Genomic DNA, 24302 nt, shown 5'->3' with positions numbered 1-24302 from the left:
CCTCCAGATCCTCAAATAGGCTACAATATATTTTGTCAGAATGTATTTTTATTATACTTGACACATATTAAAAGCACAAAAATGCATTTAAATTACCACAAAAATTACAAAAATGTTACATTATCGGTCAGATAGTGATTTATTTTCAAGCTGAAGAGAGGCACGACTATATAGTCATTTTTTTTTATGAAGTTGAACATGTGCCCTTTATGACAGATTTTTTTGGGGTGAAATCAAATGTTTGTTTTTTAACCATAATTTAAATGACATCACTAACCACATTCGCATCCACAGTTTTTATACGAGTATAGTCATACCGTATATAAAAAAAATCAAGACAGCGGTGATGGAAACAGGAAGTTTCGGTTCAGTTTTATAAATGCCGACAGAAAATGTGTTCGTTGGTGGGATACTTTTGTGTCTGTAAAATTAATTATGTGTGACATGGCAGTGGAACCGCCTTTATGCGCAAATATTGATATATAATAACAATCAAATTGAAGCAAACTTGGAGTCACGCAGTGTGTGGTCCTCCCACTATGACTCGGGAATGCATGCAGTTTATAAGGCTACAGATGAAACCATTTCCAATAAATATTGAGGGTCTGATTCAGGTGACATGATGATCGATGCTTGACTGCCGTTTGACAAATACAAATATTCTCGCTCTTATCCATAATAATCTCATCATGTAGACTAGCTTACCCGCACTGTATCTACGAACTGTTGGCTAGAGTGCATGTGCCAAGACCAAAGTAGGCACACAGCTTTTGTGAGGAAACTATTGGTAGAGCTGAAAATGCAATGGAAACACGTTGAACTGTAGATTTTTATTCGGTACATGTAAACTTAAGCGAAAAAGTACATTTTGTGTGCACTACGTCATCATTCACTGATTTTTATACGCCACAAGTCTGTTTGGTGGAAACACACCGCTGGTGGGAAAATGCACATATTTTCTTTACGTCGATTTTATAATATTCACATGGAAATCTGTTGGCAATTGGATTGAAACCTAGCTAGTGCCAAAGTTTTGGCTTGGTGGCAAATTCTCCATTGATCAACACGTAAAGAGTCATTTAAGAATCCTCTGAAGGGACAAACTATGTCATATGCCAAATTATGAACCACTTTGGCCACCCTGTCGACTAGATGTCATAGTCATGCATTTCTGGAATTGTCAGGCATTACATGCACTTTAACAAAGATGCAAATGCATGTACATGCATCTCTGGAATAAATGTTAAGGCATTACATGCATTTTAACAAAGATGTAAATGTATGTACATCTAAGTTAAATATATTGAGAAAAAACGTATATGGGATGAAAAGGTGTATGGGACTCTGGTAAGTTGCTCTGGATGAGAGCATCTGCTAAATGACTAAAATGTCAAATATATATGTTTTAATCCAAGTAAAGATCGCTTCATGCAGACAGCTACTGTCAGACTCATACAGACTAGACTAGAACACTCATGTGACCATGTAAAGCCAATGAAGCTGAAGACAAAATTAAATTTGTGAGGACAACAAAGGATTCCCAGCTAGCTCATAATGTCCCCATAGTGTTCCCTTGAGGTTCTCCTTTGGTTATTTGAAAAATGACTTTCCCACATCGTTCTGGGAACCAACATTTGTTTGCTAGGTTTTCATTTTTCAATTAGGAGCAAACTGCAACAGGACCACATGCTCATCAAACTGCATAAGGAGTGCTTATTGTAAAGCTGTGAACATGCCCTGCTGAACGTGCTACAAGTGTTGTTGTCAGATAAAGCATGGGAATGTTGGGGCCACTAGAGGGAAATAAAGTCACTTCTCTTTAACCACCCCCACTCCATGGCAGTACAATAGTTTTATATGGCTGAATCTCAATTGTATATCCTTGATCCCAAAGAGATCCTATTCAATTATATGTAGTTCTACGTAATTCTATCCTTGTCATTTCTCCTTGCCTGAGAGGAGGATCTTTTGCTCCAAAGTGCTTTGAGAAGGAGATAAGGATTTGAGGAATGAAGGAATAACAATTGATATTTACCCAATGATTCCATACCATCTGAATGAGCAGATACATTATTATTAGGGATCTACAACCTTCACCAAAGAATGCCACAGATGGAAATTTGCTAACTTGACGGCAAAATATTTTAAGAGGGGGAAATATTACTTGTTCATCTGAATTGATTGGTATTGTTGTTAGAATATATAGAGGACTGAGAATCTACCTACAGAAAAAAAACAATAATAAAGGCACATTTGAAGCGTCCAATTCTCATCATTCAAATGGACAAACCACAGAATTAATGGAGCTTACAAGATATTAGACATCAAAACGTTTGCCTGAATGTGGAGTGCCAGATTGTACTGTATTCTTTCAGATACCGGTCACCAGTTTGTAGATTAATATTTCAGTATTTATGAAGAGCAATTTCAACAACACGATGCACATAAATGGTAAACTATTACAAATTAAGCTTTTTTTATTTATTTACTTTATTGTCACATACACCTGTTCGGTGCAGTGAAATGTGTTGTTTTACAAGGTCAGCCATAGTAGTACGGAGCAAATTAGGGTTAAGTGTCTTGCTCAAGGGAACATCAACAGATTGTTGGCTTAAGGTATTCAAGCGACCTTTCAGTTACTGGCACAAAGCACTAACCGCTAGGCTACCTGCCAACCAGTTGGCTACAGTACCTGCCGCCCAGTTTCTAAATCGAAATTCATTTTGAAGCACTTAGTTTCTCATTACCACAGTCAGACTGAATCTTAAAAGGATTTTCTATTTACCACTATCGTTACATTTAGTATGTGTAGTAGTAGTAATGTATGAGTTAATTCCGGCAGGTGTGTTTGAAACTCTACCCTCATAGATTCCGTCCGACCCTCCTAATAACGTGATTTATGATTGGTGGATGGGGAAGCATAGTGGTTGTGTAGTCTTCAGAGACCAAAGAGAGTGAAGCATGTTAACATGCAGGGGTCAGGACCAAGCCCAAATAAACACTAAAACCCCGGTTAGGATCATGCAAAGTCAAGTGATCACCATTTGGTGTGAAAGCATGGGTGCTTCAGCTCAAGGACATGGCACAGTAAAGCAGCACAGCGTAACATACACAAGTCCAGACTCTTAGAGCTATACATGCTACATTTCATCTCCTTTACGATACACCTTTTAAAAATGTTCAAAGACTAAAAAGTGTCTCAATGGCAACCTATTCCCTAAATAGTGCAGTCCTATATGGGGAACAGGGTGCCATTTGAGATTTTCCCAAAGATTGAACAATCTCCACCAACTCTGATTTGATCTGCTGGCAGAAGAATCATGTTTCACGTCAATGATGTCACGCCCTGGGAGAGGGATGATGAGGTCACACAATGACACCTCACTTCCTGTTTACCCTTCCTCACAGAAAACACATTCAAAAGATCACCCCATCATCGTCTAAAAACAACAAGGATTTTCTCCCTACGTTCCTTCTCAATTCTCTCTCTCTCTCGCTCTCTGTCTCTTCAATAATCCACTCTCTCTTTGTCGTTCATTATCCCAGGTATGCAGGCGTGTTGCCCACATAGAGGGACAGGGTTGCCAGGGTCCCGTTGCTCGCAGTGACTGTCCCTCAGGCCGGTAGGCGGGGCTCTATCTTAAGAGAGAGGTCATAGAGAGTGTCCTCATCCATGATCAGAGTCTTGTCCAACAGGTACTGAGTCACCTGGAGAGAGGGAAGGGGTACACACTGAAGACAAGCAAAATAGACTAGGAAAATAGCCATTGGCAATATAAAAAGTGTCTAGTAAGTAGGCGTACCTTAGGCTGGTGTTCTATCCTGTAGGGTGTCTGCTGGAACTGGCGGATCTCTCGGATGATGTGGGAGATCTAGGACACACAGCATTTTCATCACAGCTCTTCATCACATATCTCAGAACTCAATTAAATCTATGGCAGATCAATGGAAACAGCAGTGCTGCAGCTTCACTGAACATGTTCATGCTGTATTCTATGGGATGAAAGTGGTTTCACATTGGAATACAATGTGTGTCAAATAAAATAAAATGTTATTTGTCACATACATCATAAACAACCGGGGTAGACTAACAGTGAAATTCTTACTTTACTGGCCCTTCCCAACAATGAGAAAATACAGAGTGCATATGTGTGTGTGTTTACCATCCTCATCTTGGAGAAGTTGACCAAGCCCTCCTCAGTGAAGTTAGGTGTTCCTTCCTCGATAAAGGCTAGGTCAGTCAAGTACATACCCAGGTAGGGCACACTGGGAGGGTTACAACTGGGGAAGAGAAAAGTAGGATGGAGACAAGAAGAGAGTTAGGGACAAAATATTCTGGGTCACCTCCCTCACTGAAAATAAAGTTTTCATCAATAAGATTTGTGTCTCACTTTTTCAGTGTTTCCCTCAGGTTTTTGAATCTCCCTTCAGACGACACAGTCTTCTGCAGCTTGTCCATCAGGGCTTTAGTCTGTCAAAACCAAACACAACCATGTTTTAATGTGTCTGGTCTGAAATCAACAAATACAAAAAATAAAACTCTTGCACACTTGTATTCTTGATGCTTTCAACAATTGAATGGATCTTATTTAGCAACGTTTCATTCTCAAACTACTTTCATAAGGGTCTGAAATCAACCCCTCACCTCTACCCCTTTCGCTAACCCCTAAGTGTTTAGCTCCACCCAGTCTTCCCAGTTTTCAAAGACAAAAAAGTACCACTATTAGATCTGAGAACAGATCTTCAACAAAGCTTTATTAGCAAAAAATGTATTAAAATGCTCTACCTTTCTCCCGAAGTGTGCACTCGTACACTTCCCTTCATGGATTTAAAAATAATGCAGTGTTGGTGAGGGATATGGTGGGAACTCCCTCCAGCCATGCTTGCACCAATCCAATGCATAAAGTTGATTGACGTGCCCGTGTGTCACACAGTGATACCATTTTGAATATTTTATAGCATCCCATGTGCTTATGCTGGAGACTTACCTTATTGTAGTGGCTGCAGCCCAATCCCTTCTTTCCGCCGATATAAAGCTTGCACCCATTCCATAACATGGGACTTGTGAAAGCTGTGTTTTCTACACATGAGAGGATCCGGACATGAAAATCGTCACAAACTTGCCTGTAAAATCCGAACCGTTTGCACTACAATTTAATAAGTCAGCAACATCAGAAGGCGAGACTTTCACAACCACAGAGTTGTTCGACAACGTACACAGGCTTCAGGGGAGTCGTCTGATGTTAACCCCGTACAGGGATGCAAAAATGACATAACGTGTATAGGGGGTAAAAAGTGCCTTGAATAAAAACATCTTAAAAAAAATGTAGCCCTGATTTTTCTTATATCGCTCAGATATAGGACAGACACTTCAAAACCTTATTCCATATGATTTATTTTTTGACTGTCTGTTTTGTCATGTACAAATGTGTTATTCAATGCATTTATATGGGCAATAGCAGTAAAGGCCAAATTCAATGTTTTACCAAATAATTCTAAAATATTTGTTTATATAATTTAAAATCAAATGGCTAAATGATCAATTTTATGACCATTTAAAAAAATGCAATATGTTAGTATCACAACTGGCCTGTGAGGTTCAGGTTACAAAGGATCACGGTTCTACAGAGATATTCCTCCCTCCCGCAGAGAGGGAGAGGTACAGTTGAAGTCGAAAGTTCACATGCACTTTAACCAAATGCATTTAAACTCAGTTTTTCACAATTCCTGACATTTAATTATAGTATTTTTTTTAAATCTTAGGTCAGTTAGGATCGCCACTATATTTTAAGAATGTGAAATGTCAGAATAATAGTAGAGCAAATTATTTATTTCAGCTTTTATTTCTTTCATCACATTCCCAGTGGGTCAGAAGTTTACATACACTCAATTAGTATTTGGTAGCATTGCCTTTAAATTGTTTTACTTAGGTCAAACGTTTCAGGTAGCCTTCACAAACTTCTCAAAATACGTTGGGTGAATTTTGGCCCATTCCTCCCGACAGAGCTGGTGTAACTGAGTCAGGTTTGCAGGCCTCCTTGCTCGCACAAGCTTTTTCAGTTCTGTCTACAAATTTTCGATATGATTGAGGTCAGGGCTTTGTGATGGCCACTCCAATACCTTGGCTTTGTTGTCCTTAAGCAATTTTGCCACAACTTTGGATGTATGCTTGGGGTCATTGTCCATTTGGAAGACCCATTTGCAACCAAGCTTTAACTTCCTGACTGATGTCTTGAGATGTTGCTTCCATATATGCACATAATTCCCCCCCTCATGATGCCATCAATTTTGTGAAGAGCACCAGTCCCTCCTACAGCAAAGCACCCCCAAAACATGATGCTGCACTCCTATGCTTCATGGTTGGGATGGTGTTCTTTGGCTTGCAAGCCTCCGCCTTATTCCTCTAAACATAACGATGGTCATTATGGCCAAACAGTTCTATTTTTGTTTCATCAGACCAGAGGACATTTCTCCAAAAAGTATGATCTTTGTCCCCATGTGCAGTTGCAAACTGTAGTCTGGCTTTTATATGGCGGTTTTGGAGCAGTGGCTTCTTCCTTGCTGAGCAGCCTTTCAGGTTATGTCGATATAGGACTCATTTTACTGTGGATATAGATACGTTTGCACCCGTTTCCTCCAGCATCTTCGTCCTTTGCTGTTGTTCTGGGTTGATTTGCACTTTTCGCAGCAAAGTACGTGCATCTCTAGGAGACAGAACACATCTTCATCCTGAGCGGTATGACGGCTGCGTGGTCCCATGGTGTTTATACTTGCATACAATTGTTTGTTCAGATGAATGTGGTACCTTCGGGTGTTTGGAAATTGCCCCCAAATGATGAACCGGACTTGTGGAGGTCTACAATTTTTTTTCTGAGATCTTGACTGATTTCTTTTAATTTTCCGATGTTGTCAAGCAGAGGCACTGAGTTTGAAGGTAGAGCTTGAAATAGGTCCACAGGTACACCTCCAATTGACTCAAATGATGTCAATTAGCCTATCAGAAGCTTCTAAACCCATGACATAATTTTCTGGAATTTTCCAAGCTGTTTAATGGCACAGTCAACTTATTGTATGTAAACCTCTGACCTACTGGAATTGTGATACAGTGAGTTCTAAGTGAAATAATCTCTCTGAACAATTTTGGGAAAAATTACTTGTGTCATGCACAAAGTAGATGTCCTAACTGACTTGCCAAAACTATCGTTTGTTAACAAGAAATTTGTTAACTGACCTTAGAGCTTTTTATGTCTCTATTTTGGTTTGGTCAGGGTGTGATTTGGGTGGGCATTCTATGTTCCTTTTTTAATGTTTTTGTATTTATTTGTTTTGGCCGGGTATGGTTCTCAATCAGGGACAGCTGTCTATCGTTGTCTCTGATTGGGAACCACAGGTAGCTTTTTCCCACAGGGTTTTTGTGGGTAGTTAATTTCTGTTTAGTGTTTTGCACCTTTCAGGACTGTTTCGGTTATTCCCTTTGTTATTTTGTTATAGTGTTCAGTTTTAATAAAGAAAGCATGAACAGTTACCACGCTGCGCTTTGGTCCGATGATTCCTCTTCTTCAGACGACGAATACCGTTACAAGGAGTGGTTGAAAAATGAGTTTTAATGACTCTACCCTAAGTGTATGTAAACTTCTGACTTCAACTGTATAGAGGGATTGATGGGGGGGGGGGGGGGGGGTTATAACCACACGGCCATCGTGAATTATAAGGCAGCATCCCAACTCCTTCCTTGACTCTAATGTGACATACTGGAATGTGTGTGCCTTATGGAGAATCTACCTCAGAACTGTAACATGCAATAAATGGACTTCGGAACATTATATTTCATCAGCCAAAATGGTGGTAACAATGATAGATGGAATATGAAAATGAATGTCGTTTTTGTTATGTTATTATAAATTACATGACAACGTTATAATGAAAACATTGTAACTTGAACAGTTTTCATAATGTTTGCATACTGTGCATTTTGTAGAAAATATCCAGATCAAAGAGAATGTTTTTGTAACGATGAACTGTGATTTTAGTTGTCTAAATGAGATTTTAGTTTCTGTCTTCATGACATGTTCTCTGGGTTTCCTGGAGCTCGTTACAAGGCAAGGTTTGTTCTAATACCTGGAAACCCAGAGATCATGTCATAAAGACCAAAATGCCCCTTTTAGACCCGAGGGTATAAAACATGTGAGTTAAGAATTTTACATGCAGACTAAGTTTACCACGCGCTGCAGCCGAGGTTTACGACTAGTCGTGACCCTGAAACACAACACAAGATTGAAGACAAAAAAAATCAAGTTCATGGTGGAGTAGCGATTCTGTACTGTATCTAAGTACTGTTTCTGAGAAGGTGAATTCAAGAAAGACCAACCGGTTATTCTCTTCAAATCATCGGTTGTCTACACGGCCCTCCTACCCAAGCTGGGAGCGTTGACACAGCTGATTAGCCTCCTAAGAAGACTACTCTCACAGAACAAGTGCAAGGCAACAGACAACCAATAGAAAGAACATTGTGTGGACTATCAGAGACTTACACTCAGTAACGAAGGAGACTCGGCCATCGAAAGAAAAGGGCGTCGGCCAAACCACGAAGATATACCCAACGGAGACCTTCAACATGTAAATACATTCTGACCCATAAGAGTGACAGTTCGGGGCAAGGTGTTAGAGCTAACCTAAGCATAGTTTACAAATGTATCTAAGTGTGCTTTTCTCTCATGCACTTTCTCTCTTTCTCTCTCTCTCTCTCTCTTTCTTTAAATCTCCATCTTGTGTAACACGTGTCATATTGAGTTGGACCGCTAGGGACCTGTTGCCATTGTATTAGGTTCTAATCAATACCCTAGACTGTGTGTGTGTGTGTGTGTGTGTGTGTGTGTGTGTGTGTGTGTGTGTGTGTGTGTGTGTGTGTGTGTGTGTGTGTGTGTATGTGTATCCTGTTACCATTTAACTTGTTAGTAAATAAATAATCAACTCAATTTGTGTGGTACGGAAAGACCCGAGTTTGTGCAGATTTACAAATTATCCGACGTTCAGAATGAGACTGATGAAACGTTACCTCATTTAACAAACTTTTCCCATGGTGCCCCAGGTTACAGAGTTAATGGTTACCTTATTAATTTAATCACGTAATTCTAAACATAGTAAATCCGTCGATAAATAGCATGTCATCACATTAACAATAATATGCATGACAGTTAGCTTAGTAGATCTAAGGACAAGGGAGAGTGATTGAGTGCAGACCTCTGGAGAAGGGTAAAGAATTAGAACAATTTCCCACCTGTTTGCAGACTTTGGCCCATGTCTTCTTCAACCTGTAGATGGCGCTGCGGTTCAGAGCTGAGGTGATCTCTAAGACTCCATTGTAGTTGTTGAGGCAGCGGCAGATGTCGGCCACAGCCACCCATTTTTCAATAGAGTTGGCCCTGGAGCCCACGTCAGTATGGGTCATGATTTGAGACGCCACCAGGTTACTCATCTAGAGGAGGGTGAGAGGGGAAAAGACAGAGAGAGAGAGAGAGAGGGAGAGAAAGAGACATGGGTTGGAAAGCAGAGAGGAAAAGAGGAGACACTCACTTTAAGTATAGCCCACTGGGCACAGACGTCAGTTCAACGTCTAGTTTGTATTTACATTTGGTTCAGTTGTCAACTAACCTGAATTCAACAAGAAATCAACAAAAAATGTCACCATGTCATTGGATTTAGGTTAAAAGTTGGGGGGGAAAATACTGCCCTTACATTGATGACTTTTTGCAAGTCCAATCAGTTTTCCAAGTTGATTCAAGATCATGACATTGATTTTTGGGGTTGAAATGATGTGGAAACCAAGTTGATTCACCCAGTTTTTGCCCAGTGGGATGGCCTCCAAATAAAGTAAAGACACACACACACACAAACTCACATCATTGAAGTGCTGGCTGGTCTTCATGATGTAGGGAGTCCTCTCAGACTTATCCACCTTCATCCAGCCCTGCCCCAGGAACTCCCTAACAGAGAGACAACACATACTGATATGAGATCACCACAAGAAATGATATCATCACTTTAGGATATGAGGTGACAGACTCACTCATAGGGGATACTCCTGAAGACGATGTGGTCCAGTAGTGTGATCTGTTCAGCCAGCTCCATGGCAGACAGAGACTCAAAACATTCTGACCTAGGACACTCCACCTGGAAGAGAACATACACACACCAGCATGAGACATACATATACACACACACACATGCATCCACGCGCTGTACACATACACATACAGTGGGGCAAAAAAGTATTTAGTCAGCCACCAATTGTGCAAGTTCTCCCACTTAAAAAGATGAGAGAGGCCTGTAATTTTCATAATAGGTACACTTCAACTATGACAGACAAAATGAGAAAAAAAATCCAGAAAATCACATTGTAGGATTTTTAATTAATTAATTTATAACAAAAGTTTATCTCAATACTTTGTTATATACCCTTTGTTGGCAATGACAGATGTCAAACGTTTTCTGTAAGTCTTCACACTCTTGCTGGTATTTTGGCCCATTCCTCCATGCAGATCTCCTCTAGAGCAGTGATGTTTTGGAGCTGTTGCTGGGCAACATGGACTTTCAACTCCCTCCAAAGATTTTCTATGGGGTTGAGATCTGGAGACTGGCTAGGCCACTCCAGGACCTTGAAATGCTTCTTACGAAGCCACTCCTTCGTTGCCCGGGCAGTGTGTTTGGGAAAATTGTCATGCTGAAAGACCCAGCCACATTTCATCTTCAATGCCCTTGCTGATGGAAGGAGGTTTTCACTCAAAATCTCACGATACATGGCCCCATTCATTCTTTCCTTTACACTGATCAGTCGTCCTGGTCCCGTTGCAGAAAGTTGTTGTTGTTTGGACTTGTTTCCACTTCGATGCTTCACAGTAGGTATGGTGTTCTTTGGATGCAACCCGGCATTCTTTGTCCTCCAAAAACGACGAGTTAAGTTTTTACAAAAAAAGTAATATTTTCGTTTCATCTGACCACATGACATTCTCCCAATCTTCTTCTGGATCATCCAAATGCTCTCCAGCAAACTTCAGACGAGCCTGGACATGTACTGGCTTATAATAAGCAGAGGGACACGTCTGGCACTGCAAGATTTGAGTCCCTGGCGGCGTAGTGTGTTACTGATGGTAGGCTTTGTTACTTTGGTCCCAGCTCTTTGCAGGTCATTCACTAGGTCCCCACGTGTGGTTCTGGGATTTTTGCTCAACGTACTTGTGTTCATTTTGACCCCACGGCGTGAGATCTTGCGTGGAGCCCCAGATCGAGGGAGATTATCAGTGGTCTTGTACGTCTTCCATTTCCTAATAATTGCTCCCACAGTTGATTTCTTCAAACCAAGCCGCTTACCTATTGCAGATTCAGTCTTCCCAGCCTGGTGCAGGTCTATAATTTTGTTTCTGGTGTCCTTTGACAGCTCTTTGGTCTTGGCCATAGTGGAGCATGGAGTGTGCCTGTTTGAGGTTGTGGACAGGTGTCTTTTATACTGATAACAAGTTCAAACGGGTGCCATTAATACAGGTAACGAGTGGAGGACAGAGGAGCCTCTTAAAGAATTTACAGGTCTGTGAGAGCCAGAAATCTTGCTTGTTTGTAGGTGACCAGATACTTATTTTCTGACATAATTTGCAAATAAATTCATTAAAAATCCTACAATGTGATTTTCTGTATTTTTTTTCTAATTTTGTCTGTCATAGTTGAAGTGTACCTATGATGTCAATTACAGGCCTCTCTTATCTTTTTAAGTAGGAGAACTTGCACAATTGGTGGCTGACTAAATATGTTTTTGCCCCACTGTATACAAACACAAGAACAACAACCATTCAGCAATGAGATTCAACAACAACAACAAAACAGCCAGCCTACCAGCTCTGACTGACAAGGGTTCGGTGAAAAGCTGTACATATGTGTTCACGGAAAGGAGAAATAAAAGTCTCAGTAATTTATTTGAGACAATTAGTTGCCGTGGCCTCTGGTGGGTGGTTTGAGCTGATTTTCTCTCTGGTCACCCCCAAAACCAATTCTTTCTTTGGCCGCCTCTCCTTCCAGTTCTCTGCTGCCAATGACTGGAACAAACTACAAAAATCTCTGAAACTGGAAACACTTATCTCCCTCACTAGCTTTAAGCACCAACTGTCAGAGCAGCTCACAGATTACTGCACCTGTACATAGCCCACCTATAATTTAGTCCAAACAACTACCTCTTTCCCTACTGTTTTTATTTTATTTTATTTTTTGCTTTGCTTTAATGCTTTGCTTTATCTTGGCCAGGTCGCAATTGTAAATGAGAACTTGTTCTCAACTTGCCTACCTGGTTAAATAAAGGTGAAATAAATAAATAAATAATTCACAATTAACACACAAGGTATTTAACCCCCCCCCCCCCTCAAAAAACATGGTGTGAGTCACGAGAAAGAAGAATAAGAAGGGAGGGGGGGTTGAGGGGGGGGGGGATTAGAGAGAGAAAAGCATAAACAGCTTTCGGTGATGTAAGATACTCACAGTGGACAAATATATGAGGAGAAATATATACCTCTATCTGGAACTCAATCTCTATCACACACCACACACACCATTTTTCTATCTCTTTTCTCCCCTTTCCTTAATCTTTCTCTCTCCCTTCATTTACCTCTACTAACCCTCTTACACTCAACCTCTTTCTCTCCGTCTCTGACTATCTTATGGGTGGCCCATTAAGATTTTGTGTCGGACAATTCTGGATGTAGCCAATGCTTTTTCAATGGGAGTCATCTCTTGCCGGATGAAAGTCAATGGCTGTGATTTTACGACAAACCATGTACAATATGTCCACCTTTGAACATATGCAACTCCAAAAGAAGTCGAGATTATTTTAACTTTTGACTAGGTCATATATGATTTCATCATTGATCATGCGTCTCAGTGTGATCAGGGTAGCCTGGTGGTTAGAGCGTTGGACTAGCAACCGGAAGGTTGTAATTTCAAATCCCCGAGCTGACATGGTACAAATCTGTCGTTCGGACCCTGAACAGGCAGTTAACCCACTGTTCCTAGGCCGTCATTGAAAATAAGAATTTGTTGACTTGCCTAGTTAAATAAAGGTAAAAAAATATATATAAAAAATAGAACTTTAGGAACTGTAATGTTGATGTTATAAAAAAGAAAAACAGCAGATTGTGCCTAAGTCTCACAGACTGGCAGGCCTATTTATATCAGCATGTCTGAGTTCTGCTTAGTGGGATAGGTCAACTAATCTATAGGGAGGACTGCTCATAAAAATTATGGAATGGAGTGAATGGAATGGTATCAAACACATGGAAATCATGTGTTTGATTCCATTTAATCCGTTCCTGGTCATGGCTGTTTGTAGAGACACGGACCAAGGCGCAGCGAATGTTGAGTTCCACATCATTTATTAATAGTGAAACTTAACAAAAACAACAAAACAAGAAACAAACAACGAACCGTGACTACAGAGGTGCTACATACACCAACTCAAAGTACAAAAATACAATATCCCACAGCTAGGAACAAACACTACTTAAATATGATCCCCAATTAGAGACAAAGATTACCAGCTGCCTCTAATTGGGAATCATACAAATCACCAACATAGAAAATAAACCTAGAACCCCACATAGAAATAAACTAGAACACCCCAGTCACACCCTGACCTACAATAGCATAGAGAAACAATGGCTCTCTATGGTCAGGGTGTGACAGTTCCAGCCATTACTATGAGCCCACCCTCCCTAATTAAGGTGCCACCTGCGGTACATATCCAACATCAGTTACCTTTCCTAAATCTTAACCATTAGCACAACCTTAGATCTGCTCTGTAACCTACACTATTAAGGTGGGTTGCACAAACATGGTTTAAATTACTCTTACATTAGACCTAATCTAGACACTGTAAATCTAGGTTCATTATTATATTATATTTACGACTGGATTAAGGTTAAATCACTAAACTATACACCGAGTTGATATTCACATCATAAAATGGAATTACCCTTGACCACGCCCACAAATTGGGGAAAACAAAAATTCTTTACCATTGTAAAAGAACCAACTTTGACATCGATTTTCCTTTTTACCGAAATAACAAAACATGCCTTAAAAGCTGCTGTGTTGTTCAATGTACATGTACAACCAGGTAAAGAAAATCACAACCTTTTGTTCGTGCTCCCACATAGGGAAATAAGAGCCTGTGAGAAGACCCCTGTGGCTTCAGGCAATTCGGTGCAGAAGAGTGAGAAATATGGGGACAATGACAATACTGGGTCAGTAACGAGGGCGTTGGCACCAAGTAGGCTACAAGTAGCTATGTGAGTGGAAAATATTTATTCACAGGTAAGACCTTTAACTTGTTTAGTATAGTCCGTTTGTAACTTCACTCACTACTTGTAGCTGTATAGTCTGTTTGTTTGCGTTGTTGGTCTTGGCTATCGTAATGTTCCGGTTGGTAGCAAGCAAGCACTCACTCAGGTGGCTGCTAGCACCATCATGAAAAGTGGCATGAAGGAAGCCCTACAATATTACAAAAATGACCATGGGCGCCCCCTATTGGATGGACACGGTTGGGGGATGCTCTCTACTCGGCTATGGACCCCTTGCACCCACTAAAGGCATTAAAAAAAACATTTAAAAAATGTGCTCCTGATAACCCATTCAGATTAACAGGTGCATGGCTATTCATTTGCAGTGTCTTACAATGGGTATTTACCATCAAGAATTTGACATGCTCTAATATACTGCAGAAATGCCCAATTGACTGGCCCGTTGAACTCGGGATGGCCGGGCAGTGATAGTGGTTCCTCTCCATCACTCGTTGGTATTAATTTCAGCATGTCAATTTGGTGATGGTTCATCACTGTTTAAATGTATTGCAAACAGACAAAAGTCAGACATCAAGTCAGTGTCCATCAATCAATAAGATATTCTTCTGACTGATGTCATATACATACTGATACATATGGGCACCAAACTCACTTTGTCCAACACGGTTAGAAACCAACTATCACATATTTCAGAGCAGGCCCAAAATTCACGGCGCCTTCTGTTTAAGTTAAGGCTCGGGACAATACTGCCCCCTTTGGATGAATTGCGAGCCCATAGTAAACTGAAAAAAAATCTGTCCAAAATTGCTAATATATGCATATAATAATTATTATTGAATAGAAAACACTCTAAAGTTTCTAAAACCGTTTGAATTATGTCTGTATGTATAGCAGAACTCACAGGGCAGCCAATCTCCCAAACTATTTTTGTCATCCAGAAAGTTGGGCCAACTTTGACGTCATCGCCCCCACCCTTCCCAACCAGCTATGGATCTGGGAACAGTTTCTATGTCTTCCGCGAGATGCCCTCTATCAGTAGAGCGTTTAATTGTGCAAATCCCGCGAGCTTTGACCCTTTGGCAGGCAAAATAGCGAGTGTCGCGAGAAAATACATGCGCTTTCAGGCGCGCGTTAAGCACAGAGCTCCCTTTGTTCCAACTTGCATGAGAAGAAGTTAGATTGTCCGATTGAATTGAGAATTGTTTTGTACGTTAATAACATCCTAAAGCTTGATTCTGCACTTAGTTTGACCAGTTTAGTCAACATATATTGTGCAATTTTGAAGTTTTGATGCGCAACAGTTCGGGACCAGAAGTCATTTTGGATGCATTTCAGCTGAAGCTGTTAGCATATGCTAATACAAAGACACACAACTTGAAACCAAACGATGTATTGGGTATGACTCCTTCCACTACATTCTGATCGAAGACCATCAAAGGGACTCCAACATAGCGGAGAAATATTGCTTATGTCTGAGCGCCGTCTCAGATTATTGAATAGTGAACGATTTCTGTAACGTTAAAAATAAATGTGACAAAGCGATTGCATTAAGAAGCAGTGTATCTTTCTAACTATATGTAGAACATGTATATTTAGTCAAAGTTTATGATGTGTATTGATGTTATCTGGCGTTATCTGGCGGAGCTATCTATAATTTCTCCGGACATTTTTTAGCATTTTCTGAACATGGCGTCAATGTAAACGGAGATTTATGGATATAAATTGCATATTATTGAAAAAAACAAATGTACTGTGTAACATGTCCTATTATTGTCATCTGATGAAGATTTTCAAAAGGTTAGTGAATTATTTTTCTTTTAATCCTGCGTTTGTGATTGCATCTTTTGTTCGACAAAATGGCTACATATCATCTGTGTCTTTGTGGTGGTTTGACATACATATGTGCTATGTTTTCGCCGTAAATCATTTTAGAAATCTGACTTGCTGGGTAGATGAACAAGGTGTTTATCTTTCATTTGAGCTATTGGACTTGTTAATGTGTGGAAGTTAAGTATTTCTAAGAATATTTTTGCATTGTGTGCGCCATGGTTTGAGTTGAGCGGGGGGTGGGGGGGGGGGGGGGTGGTACCCCTTGGGGAACCTGCAGCGTGAATACGTTAAACCATAATAAAAACGTAAGACACGTAGTTACATTCTAGCTGCGGGTCCAGTTCTGACATTAAGTGTAGGCCTAGCTGAGGCGCAGAAATTTTGGTAAGATTGGTGTTAAACTCGATACCATACACCAAGTTCTTTGGTCTTTAGCGCAGCCAGCCCAACACGCCTTGTCTTTCGACCTGGTACGACTGGAATCTGGGCAGAGTATTCCTGAAGCTTGTAAGGTGATAACTGAGTCCGCCATGGTGATTCCGGCAAGAACCACAGAGGCCTCTTTAAGACTGAACCTGGTGCCAGGCTACCAGATGGAGGGCACCACTGCATTCTTCCAACCATCTCCGCGACTATTTAACTTGGGGCTAACTGTCAATGGTAACCCGCTGTTGGAACTAAACGCTGGTTCCACTTATCTCCTGGTACAGAATCTAACGCAAGCAGATATTTCCATTCCTCAGTACACTCAGCTAGGAACATTGATTGATTACTCCATCCATGATTTTGAACTTGTTGTCCCGGTGATTGGGCCTCTTCCGTCCTCCCTAGATGGAAGTTGTTGCGAGGGTGGAACGCTTTTTATTTGTCCATCAAAAGCATTCGCAATAACTCCCATATTGCCACTTGATGTCACATCAATGTTCAGGATGGATGTAGATTCTGACAACCAGCTGTTCATATACCACATTGTCACGGAGGACGATAACGGATCTTCTCCTGCAGATGATTCCCCCACCGTTGACATGCCGTCACCACCTGATGAAGACCTGTACGATATCGCCGAACTATATGCTCGTTTCCATGCACAAGTACTACAGCTACTGTCGGAAGCTGACGCACTTGTCAATCACACTGAAAAACATCAGTTGCGGGAATTGTATAACAAACACAGGTCAACAGACTCACTAGATTGAGGTGTTATGGGTATTCATGTGGTGCGTATTCCTACGCCACCCGGAGCAGCTCCTACGTTTGTGTGATGATACAAAATTCCGATTGCGGGGAACGCAGTGGTACAAGAGACTTTCAACTCCGTATTAGCTAAACAGATAATCAGGGAATGTAACAGTAAGTACAGCGCTCTCGTGTGGCCCGTTTTGAAAGCAATGGGTAACTGTCGTCTTACCATTGACTACAGACAACTCAACAAGCTGGTTTCATTGTCTAGTCGGCCATGACAGTTGACCGTCGTGACCAACACAAGTTGGCTTTCTCTTTCTCGAACAAGCTCTTCACGTTCAATCGTTGCCCGTTCGGATATGCAAACTCCCCTTCAGAGTTCAACATCTTCCTGCACAAGGTAATGCCAGATGCAGCCTCCATGGGGACGATAATCTATGTGGACGACGTTCTCATGAGAAGGGAGACATTGTTACATCACCTCAACTAGATCGACCACGTTCTCTCCCAACTCGGGGCAGCTGGGGCGAAGTTGGCAAATAATGAAAGGACAATGGTGCAAGGTAAACTACATTGGACTTCTGGTGGGTGCTGAGGGCATCCTGCCACAGTCTACTAACAGAATCCAAGCAGTCCACAACATCAAAATACCTACAAACCTTCATGAGGTGCGCAGTTTCTTGGGAGTATGTAATTACGCCCGTCAATTAATCGAAAACTACGCTGACTTGTCAACGCCTTTGACCCATCTTCTTCAGAAAGAAGTGCCATCATTTGGGATGGCACTCACGACAAATCTGTGACTTCTTTGAAAAACCTGCTTTGCGAGGCACCCTGCCTGGTATACCCCAACAAAGAAAATACGTTATTTTTGGAAGTTGGTTTCTCCAAGCAATGCCTTATTTCTGGTACAACCCAGCACTACGGCCAAGACAAATGTGTGGTTGCTGACGCGAGTAAAACAATCAACCCTGCTGAACTCAAGTACTCAGACTGTGAAAAGGCGCTGGTGTCGACAGTCTGGGCGGTCAAACACTTCACCAGTTCTGTCGGCGGACAAACGGTGATCATAGAAACATGTCACCAGCCTGTGACTTCTCTGAAAAGCCAACAAATCCATGGGTGTGCTGTACACAACAGCAGTATAGCAGCTTGGCTGATGACACTGCAGAGCCATGATGTAGTAGTCAACTACGCAAAAGCTTTGGCTTTCCACCATAATTTGCAAATAAATTCATTAAAAATCCTGCAATGTGATTTTCTGGAGAAAAAAAAATTCATTTTGTCTGTCATAGTTGAAGTGTACCTATGATGAAAATTACAGACCTCTCTCATCTTTTTAAGTGGGAGAACTTGCACAATGGCTGACTAAATACAGTGGCTGACTAAATACTTTTTTGCCCCACTGTACATTGTGTCTGCCAACTCCACATTTGATGAATCACAAGACAACTCATTGTCATAATGGTAGGGATTAACTGAGCTGGTTTTGGGTCATTGATAATTTATTGTTTCAACGCAGCATTAAAATGAGTGGACAGATTCCAGGACCCAAGATGACTTGGATGTACTTCGCCATTCATGTAGAGTATCTTCTGTTTCCAGAAGGTGTCAAAGTTTTCTATAAAACTCCAGCAGAGCTACAGTAATATTTTCGTCAGATGTGTAATGCCAGTAGCCTGCTGAATCTTTCACACCCGCGGCCCAACAATGGTACTGGACCTGCAATTAAAGGAGGTTTTAATGCTAAAATCAATTCTTTAAAATCCATTTTCTGATGTCCTGAGCTAGCCCTCCTGATGTTATTTCATCCCACATGGACTATGACAGTGTCAGCTCCCGGCATCTGTTGTAGAACAGTCATAAGCAGCCTGTACTCTTACTCCTGGGTAGCACATGGTTTTTGCCTTGGGAACCAAGACGTTTCTCACCATAGAGCTGCTTATGATGACAGCTGGTGATGTTAAATGGGCCAGTCGCTCAGGCAGCCTCATGGTCGGATGAGGGTGAGGGCTGCGAGGATCTGAACCTGAAGTAGAAGCCACTGGAGAGGGAGACAGAACAGAAGGCGAAGATGCAGGTACCTCCGGATCCGATCTTGAATGGGAAGCCCCCAAAGAAGAAGGTGCTGGAACCTCTGGAACCTTTGAAATCACATACCAGAAACACAAAGCCATTTCTAGTCTGTGTCAAGTCTGAGCTCAACATCTCCAAGGAGACCACCATTGCCAGAGGACGCTTTCCTCGACTTCCACGGCGAGGGACGTATCGCCATGGCTGATTGATTGGGTCGATAACAGCTCTGTTCTCCAGGGAAGGAGGAGACCCCTTCAGTTATGGAACCTGCTGAGCACCGGCCAGTTGGCTGTGGAGAGCCAACACGGCGGCAACACTTCCACCAGACCAGAGCGGCGTCCAGCTACTGTGGTGGATGAAAAATAAAAAGTAGTTGGGTGTGGATTCCCCAGTAGCTTGTGTAGTTTTGCTTTTGAAAGTCAGCGCAGTCCACATTGTCCCGGAACAAAGCAAAGTTAACACAGCTCCTGCAGCGCTGGAAACGTTCAATAGCGATCTCCATTTGAGACCGCCGAGCCAGCTAGGCTAGCTGGGCTAACGTGTCTCTCCCCCTCTGCGGAATCTGGAGGGATCCCGGGACAGACAGCAGCAACTAAGCCCAACAGAGCCAACATAAAATGAAAATATATAAAAACACTGTCAGCTTTACAAAAACAATAAATCGAGGTCTCTCTTGATTTGAGTTCAGCTTTCGGCATTCAACAGCATTCAACAACAAACAGTACCAATCAAAAGTATGGACACATCTAGTCATTCAAGGTTTTTTTTTGAGTTGGACCGCAGAGTGAAGGAAAAGCAGCCAACAAGTGCTCAGCATATATGGGAACTCCTTCAAGACTGTTGGAATAGCATTCCTCAATGAAGCTGGTTGAGAGAATACCAAGAGGGTGCAAAGTTGTTATCAAGGCAAAGGGTGCCTACTTTGAAGAATCAAAAATCTAAAATACATTTTGATTTGTTTAACACTTTTTCGGTATCTACGTGATTCGATGTGTGTTATATCATTTCATAGTGCTGTCTTCACTATTATTCTACAATGTAGAAAACAGTAAAAAATAAAGAAAATGCCTTGAATGAGTAGGTGTGTCCAAACTTTTGATTGGTACTGTAGCTGAACAATATGTGAGTTAAGCTATTCTCTGTTAAGCTATTCTCTCTATTCGCAAATACCCATAAGGCTAATGCCATCATACTGTAGGCCAGTTGTTCCCAACTCCGGTCCTAGAGTCCCCCTAATTTACCCAGTTTATTGTAGCACTGGACAAACACACCTGATTCAACTTGTCAACTTGATGATTTGAATCAGGCATGTTTGTCCGGGGCTACAACAAAAATGTGTGCTCAAGGGGGTACTCAAGGACTGGAGTTGGGAACCACTGCTGTAGGTCTATGGATGCATTGGTGTTGCATGCCATTTATCAGCTGCAAAATGGGTTTACAAGGCTGATATCCCAAAAATTGTGACAATCAAATAAAATGAATTGGAGGGCTTATGACTGAACAAAAAGTTAATGTTCATTTGAGAAAACAGAGAAACAGACAAATAAGAGACAGATTCGCTTCCCCTCTTTTTATTGCAGGATTGTGATCTGTGATTTATCAACAGCAACACTAGTTCATCTTGAATAATAGTTAAGTTAACAATTTAAACAAGTTTAAACACTTGACTTCAACGAATCAACACTATATCACATCATTTCAAAGTGTATAAGTATGTCAAGACATTTTAGGAACACGTAGGCTATTATTACTAAAACATAATTTCAGGTTTAACAAAAAAAGTAAACACCATAGGTTATGATTTGATTTATTAAGATCCCCATTAGCAGACGTCAATGATGACAGCTAGTCTTACTGGGGTCCAACATATATCAAAAAATACATTACAGACAAAAGACATGTGTGTATGCATCTATCAGTTACACACACACGTCAGTCAGTGGACGCTCCTCAGAGGAGGAAGGGGAGAACCATCCTCCTCAGTGAATTTCATACAAATAAAAATGGTAAAACATTTAAAAAGTTATTCCAATCAAAGGATCAGATAATAAATCTAGTCACGCCCTGATCTGTTTCACCTGTTCTTGTGATTGTCTCCTCCTCCAGGTGTCACTTATTTTCCCCAGTGTATTTATCCCCGTGTTTCCTGTCTCTCTGTGCCAGTTCGTCTTGTATGTTTTCAAGTCAACCAGCGTGTTTTCCCGTGCTCCTTTTTTCTATTCTCTTTTTCTAGTCTGCCCGGTTTTGACCCTTGCCTGTTTTTTCTGGACTCCGTACCCGCCTGCCTGACCCTTCTGCCTGCCCTGACATCGAGCCTGTCTGACACTCTTTACTTCTTGGACTCAGAATCTGGTTTTGACCTTTTGCCTGTCCACGACCATTCTCCTGCCTACTCATTTGGATTATAAATAAACTACAAAGACTCTAACCATCTGCCTCCTGTGTCTGCATCTGGGTCTCGCCTTGTGCCCTTATATCTAGTACTGAAAGCATAAGCTAAAGCTAGATAGTACTGCCATGCATAAAATGTGGTGAGTAGTTGACTCAAAGAAAGAGAAAGGCAATAGTTTAACAATTTTAAACAAATACATTTCTACCAAAATGAAGGAGATTTTAGTAAGTTTCCCTTACTAAAATACCCTGCTCAAACAGATGGATGATATGTTAGCTCGATGGCTTTGATGGCGCTGACAAAAGCAAAAAGCTTGCAGTATTTTTTTTTGTATGTTATTTATTACATTATTAGTCCAGCAAGATTGTTATGTTATTACATACAGCCGGAAATAACTTTTGAATATTAGAGCGGCAGTAACTCACCAGCGTTACGACCAGGAATATGACTTTCCCGAATTGGATCCTTTGTTTGTACCCCCCAGGGCAATTTAACTTTTCCCAGACGCTGCTCCAAGACGATGCCGGCAGAGAAGAGGTATTCGGAGCAGACTTCTAGTCTGACTCAGGAGGTGTGCACACCATCCACCACATCCAAGTACATTACTCGGTAATATTCAGTCTCCAGGTAGACATCAGGGACTGTAACATACTCTGTTTCACGGAATCGTGGCTCTCTCCAGATATACTGTCCCCGTACAGCCAGCTGAGTTCTCAGTACATTGCGCAGGCAGGAATAAAGAACTCTCCGGGAAGAAGAAAGGCGGGGGTGTATGCTTCATGATTTACTACTCATGGTGTGATAATGGTGTGATAATGTTGTGATGTTGATAACGTTCACCCGACCTTGAAAACCTCACAATCAAATGCCGACCGTATTACCTCTCAAGAGAATTAGCTTCGGTTATAGTCACAGCCGTGTATATTCCCGCTCAAGCCGATACCACAATGGCCCCTAAGAACTACACTGGACTTTATGCAAACTGGAAACCACATATCCTGTGGCCGCATTTATTGTAGCTGGAGATTTTAACAAAGCAAATTTGAGGAAAACTCTACCAAAGTTCTATCAACACATGGACTGTAGTACTCACGCTAATAAAACACTCGACCACTGCTACTCCAACTTCCGGGATGCATGACTCCATTTTGCTTATCCCTTCATATACTTGACTATACGCAGGAACTCAAACAGGAAGTACCCCTGCTAAGGTCTATTCAACGCTGGTCTGACCAATCGGAATCCATGCTTCAAGATAGTTTTGATCACGCTGACTGAGAAATGTTCCGGGTAGCCTCAGACACTGAGAAAGTGATTGTGTTCATCAGGAAAGATATAGTGGATGTTGTTCCCACTGGGACTTTTAAAACCTACCCAAATCAGGAACTGTGGATAGATGGCAGCATTCGTGCAAAACTGAAAGAGCGAACCACCGCATGTAACCATGGCAAGGTGACTGGGAATATGGTTGAATACATACAGTGTAGTTATTCCCTCCGTAAGGCAATCAAACAGGCAAAACGTCAGTACAGAGAAAAAGTGGAGTTGCAATTCAACAGCCCAGACACGAGACGATTGTCTACAGACAATCACGGATTACAATGGGAAAACCTGCCACACCGCAGACACCGACGTCATGGTCCCGGACAAGCTAAACACCTCCTTTGCCCACTTTGAGGATAACACAGTGCCACCGATGCGGCCAACTCCCATGGACTGCGGGCTTTCGTTCTCAGTGGCCGACATGGGTAATGCATTTAAAGCGTGTTAACCCTCACAAGGCTGCCGGCCCAGACGGCATCCCTAGCTGCGTCCTCAGAGGATGCGCCGACCAGCTGACTGGAGTGTTTAAGGACATATTCAATCTCTCCCTATCCTAGTCTGCAGAGAGAGCATGCCCCTATCCACATCGATGGGACCGCAGTGGAGAAGTTGAAAAGCTTCAAGTTCCATGGCGTACACATCACTGACGATGTGAAATGGTCCATCCACACAGACATTGTGGTGAAGAAGGTAGCAACGGCATCTCTTCAACCTCAGGGGGCTGAAGAAATTCGGCTTGGCCCCTAAGACTCTTATAAACTTTTACAGATGCAGAATTGAGCACATCCTGTCGGGCTGTATCAACACCCTGCTACGGCGACTGCACTGCCCGCAACTGCAGGACTCTACAGAGTGTGATGCAGTCTGCCCAACGCATCACCGGGGGCACACTGCCTGCCCTCCAGGACACCTAAAGCACCCGATATCACAGGAAGGCCCAAAAGATCAACTAGGACATTAACCAACCGAGCCACGACCTGTTCACCCCGCTACCATCCAGAAGGGGCAGTCAGTATAGGTGCATCAAAGTTGGGACCGAGAGACTGAAAAACAACTTCTATCTCAAGGCCAATCAGACTATAAAATAGCCATTGATAGCCGGCTCCCACCAGATTACTCAACCCTGCACCTTAGAGGCTGCTGCATAGACATGGAATCATTAT

At 41.8% G+C, this 24302-nt stretch overlaps 1 protein-coding gene across 1 annotated transcript in view; it reads right to left on the bottom strand.

The window, feature by feature from the left end:
• Window positions 1-40: 40 nt before the first annotated feature.
• The window catches only part of rasgrf2b (Ras protein-specific guanine nucleotide-releasing factor 2b), a 181462-nt gene continuing 157200 nt past the window's right edge, over window positions 41-24302 (bottom strand). Inside the window, exons 23-29 of the mRNA XM_064973592.1 lie at window positions 10067-10170; window positions 9899-9983; window positions 9278-9475; window positions 4392-4471; window positions 4164-4281; window positions 3804-3872; window positions 41-3708 (exon numbers count right to left, since the gene is read on the bottom strand). Of these exons, the coding sequence (XP_064829664.1) occupies window positions 3616-3708; window positions 3804-3872; window positions 4164-4281; window positions 4392-4471; window positions 9278-9475; window positions 9899-9983; window positions 10067-10170 (747 nt within the window). The 3' untranslated portion in view covers window positions 41-3615. The remainder of the gene's footprint in view (window positions 3709-3803; window positions 3873-4163; window positions 4282-4391; window positions 4472-9277; window positions 9476-9898; window positions 9984-10066; window positions 10171-24302) is intronic.

Source organism: Oncorhynchus masou, chromosome 1 (assembly GCF_036934945.1).
Source record: "Oncorhynchus masou masou isolate Uvic2021 chromosome 1, UVic_Omas_1.1, whole genome shotgun sequence".
NCBI classification, from domain to species: domain Eukaryota; kingdom Metazoa; phylum Chordata; class Actinopteri; order Salmoniformes; family Salmonidae; genus Oncorhynchus; species Oncorhynchus masou.
The sequence above is the reverse complement of the archived record's forward strand: the minus strand, read 5'-3'. Positions and strand labels throughout refer to the sequence as shown.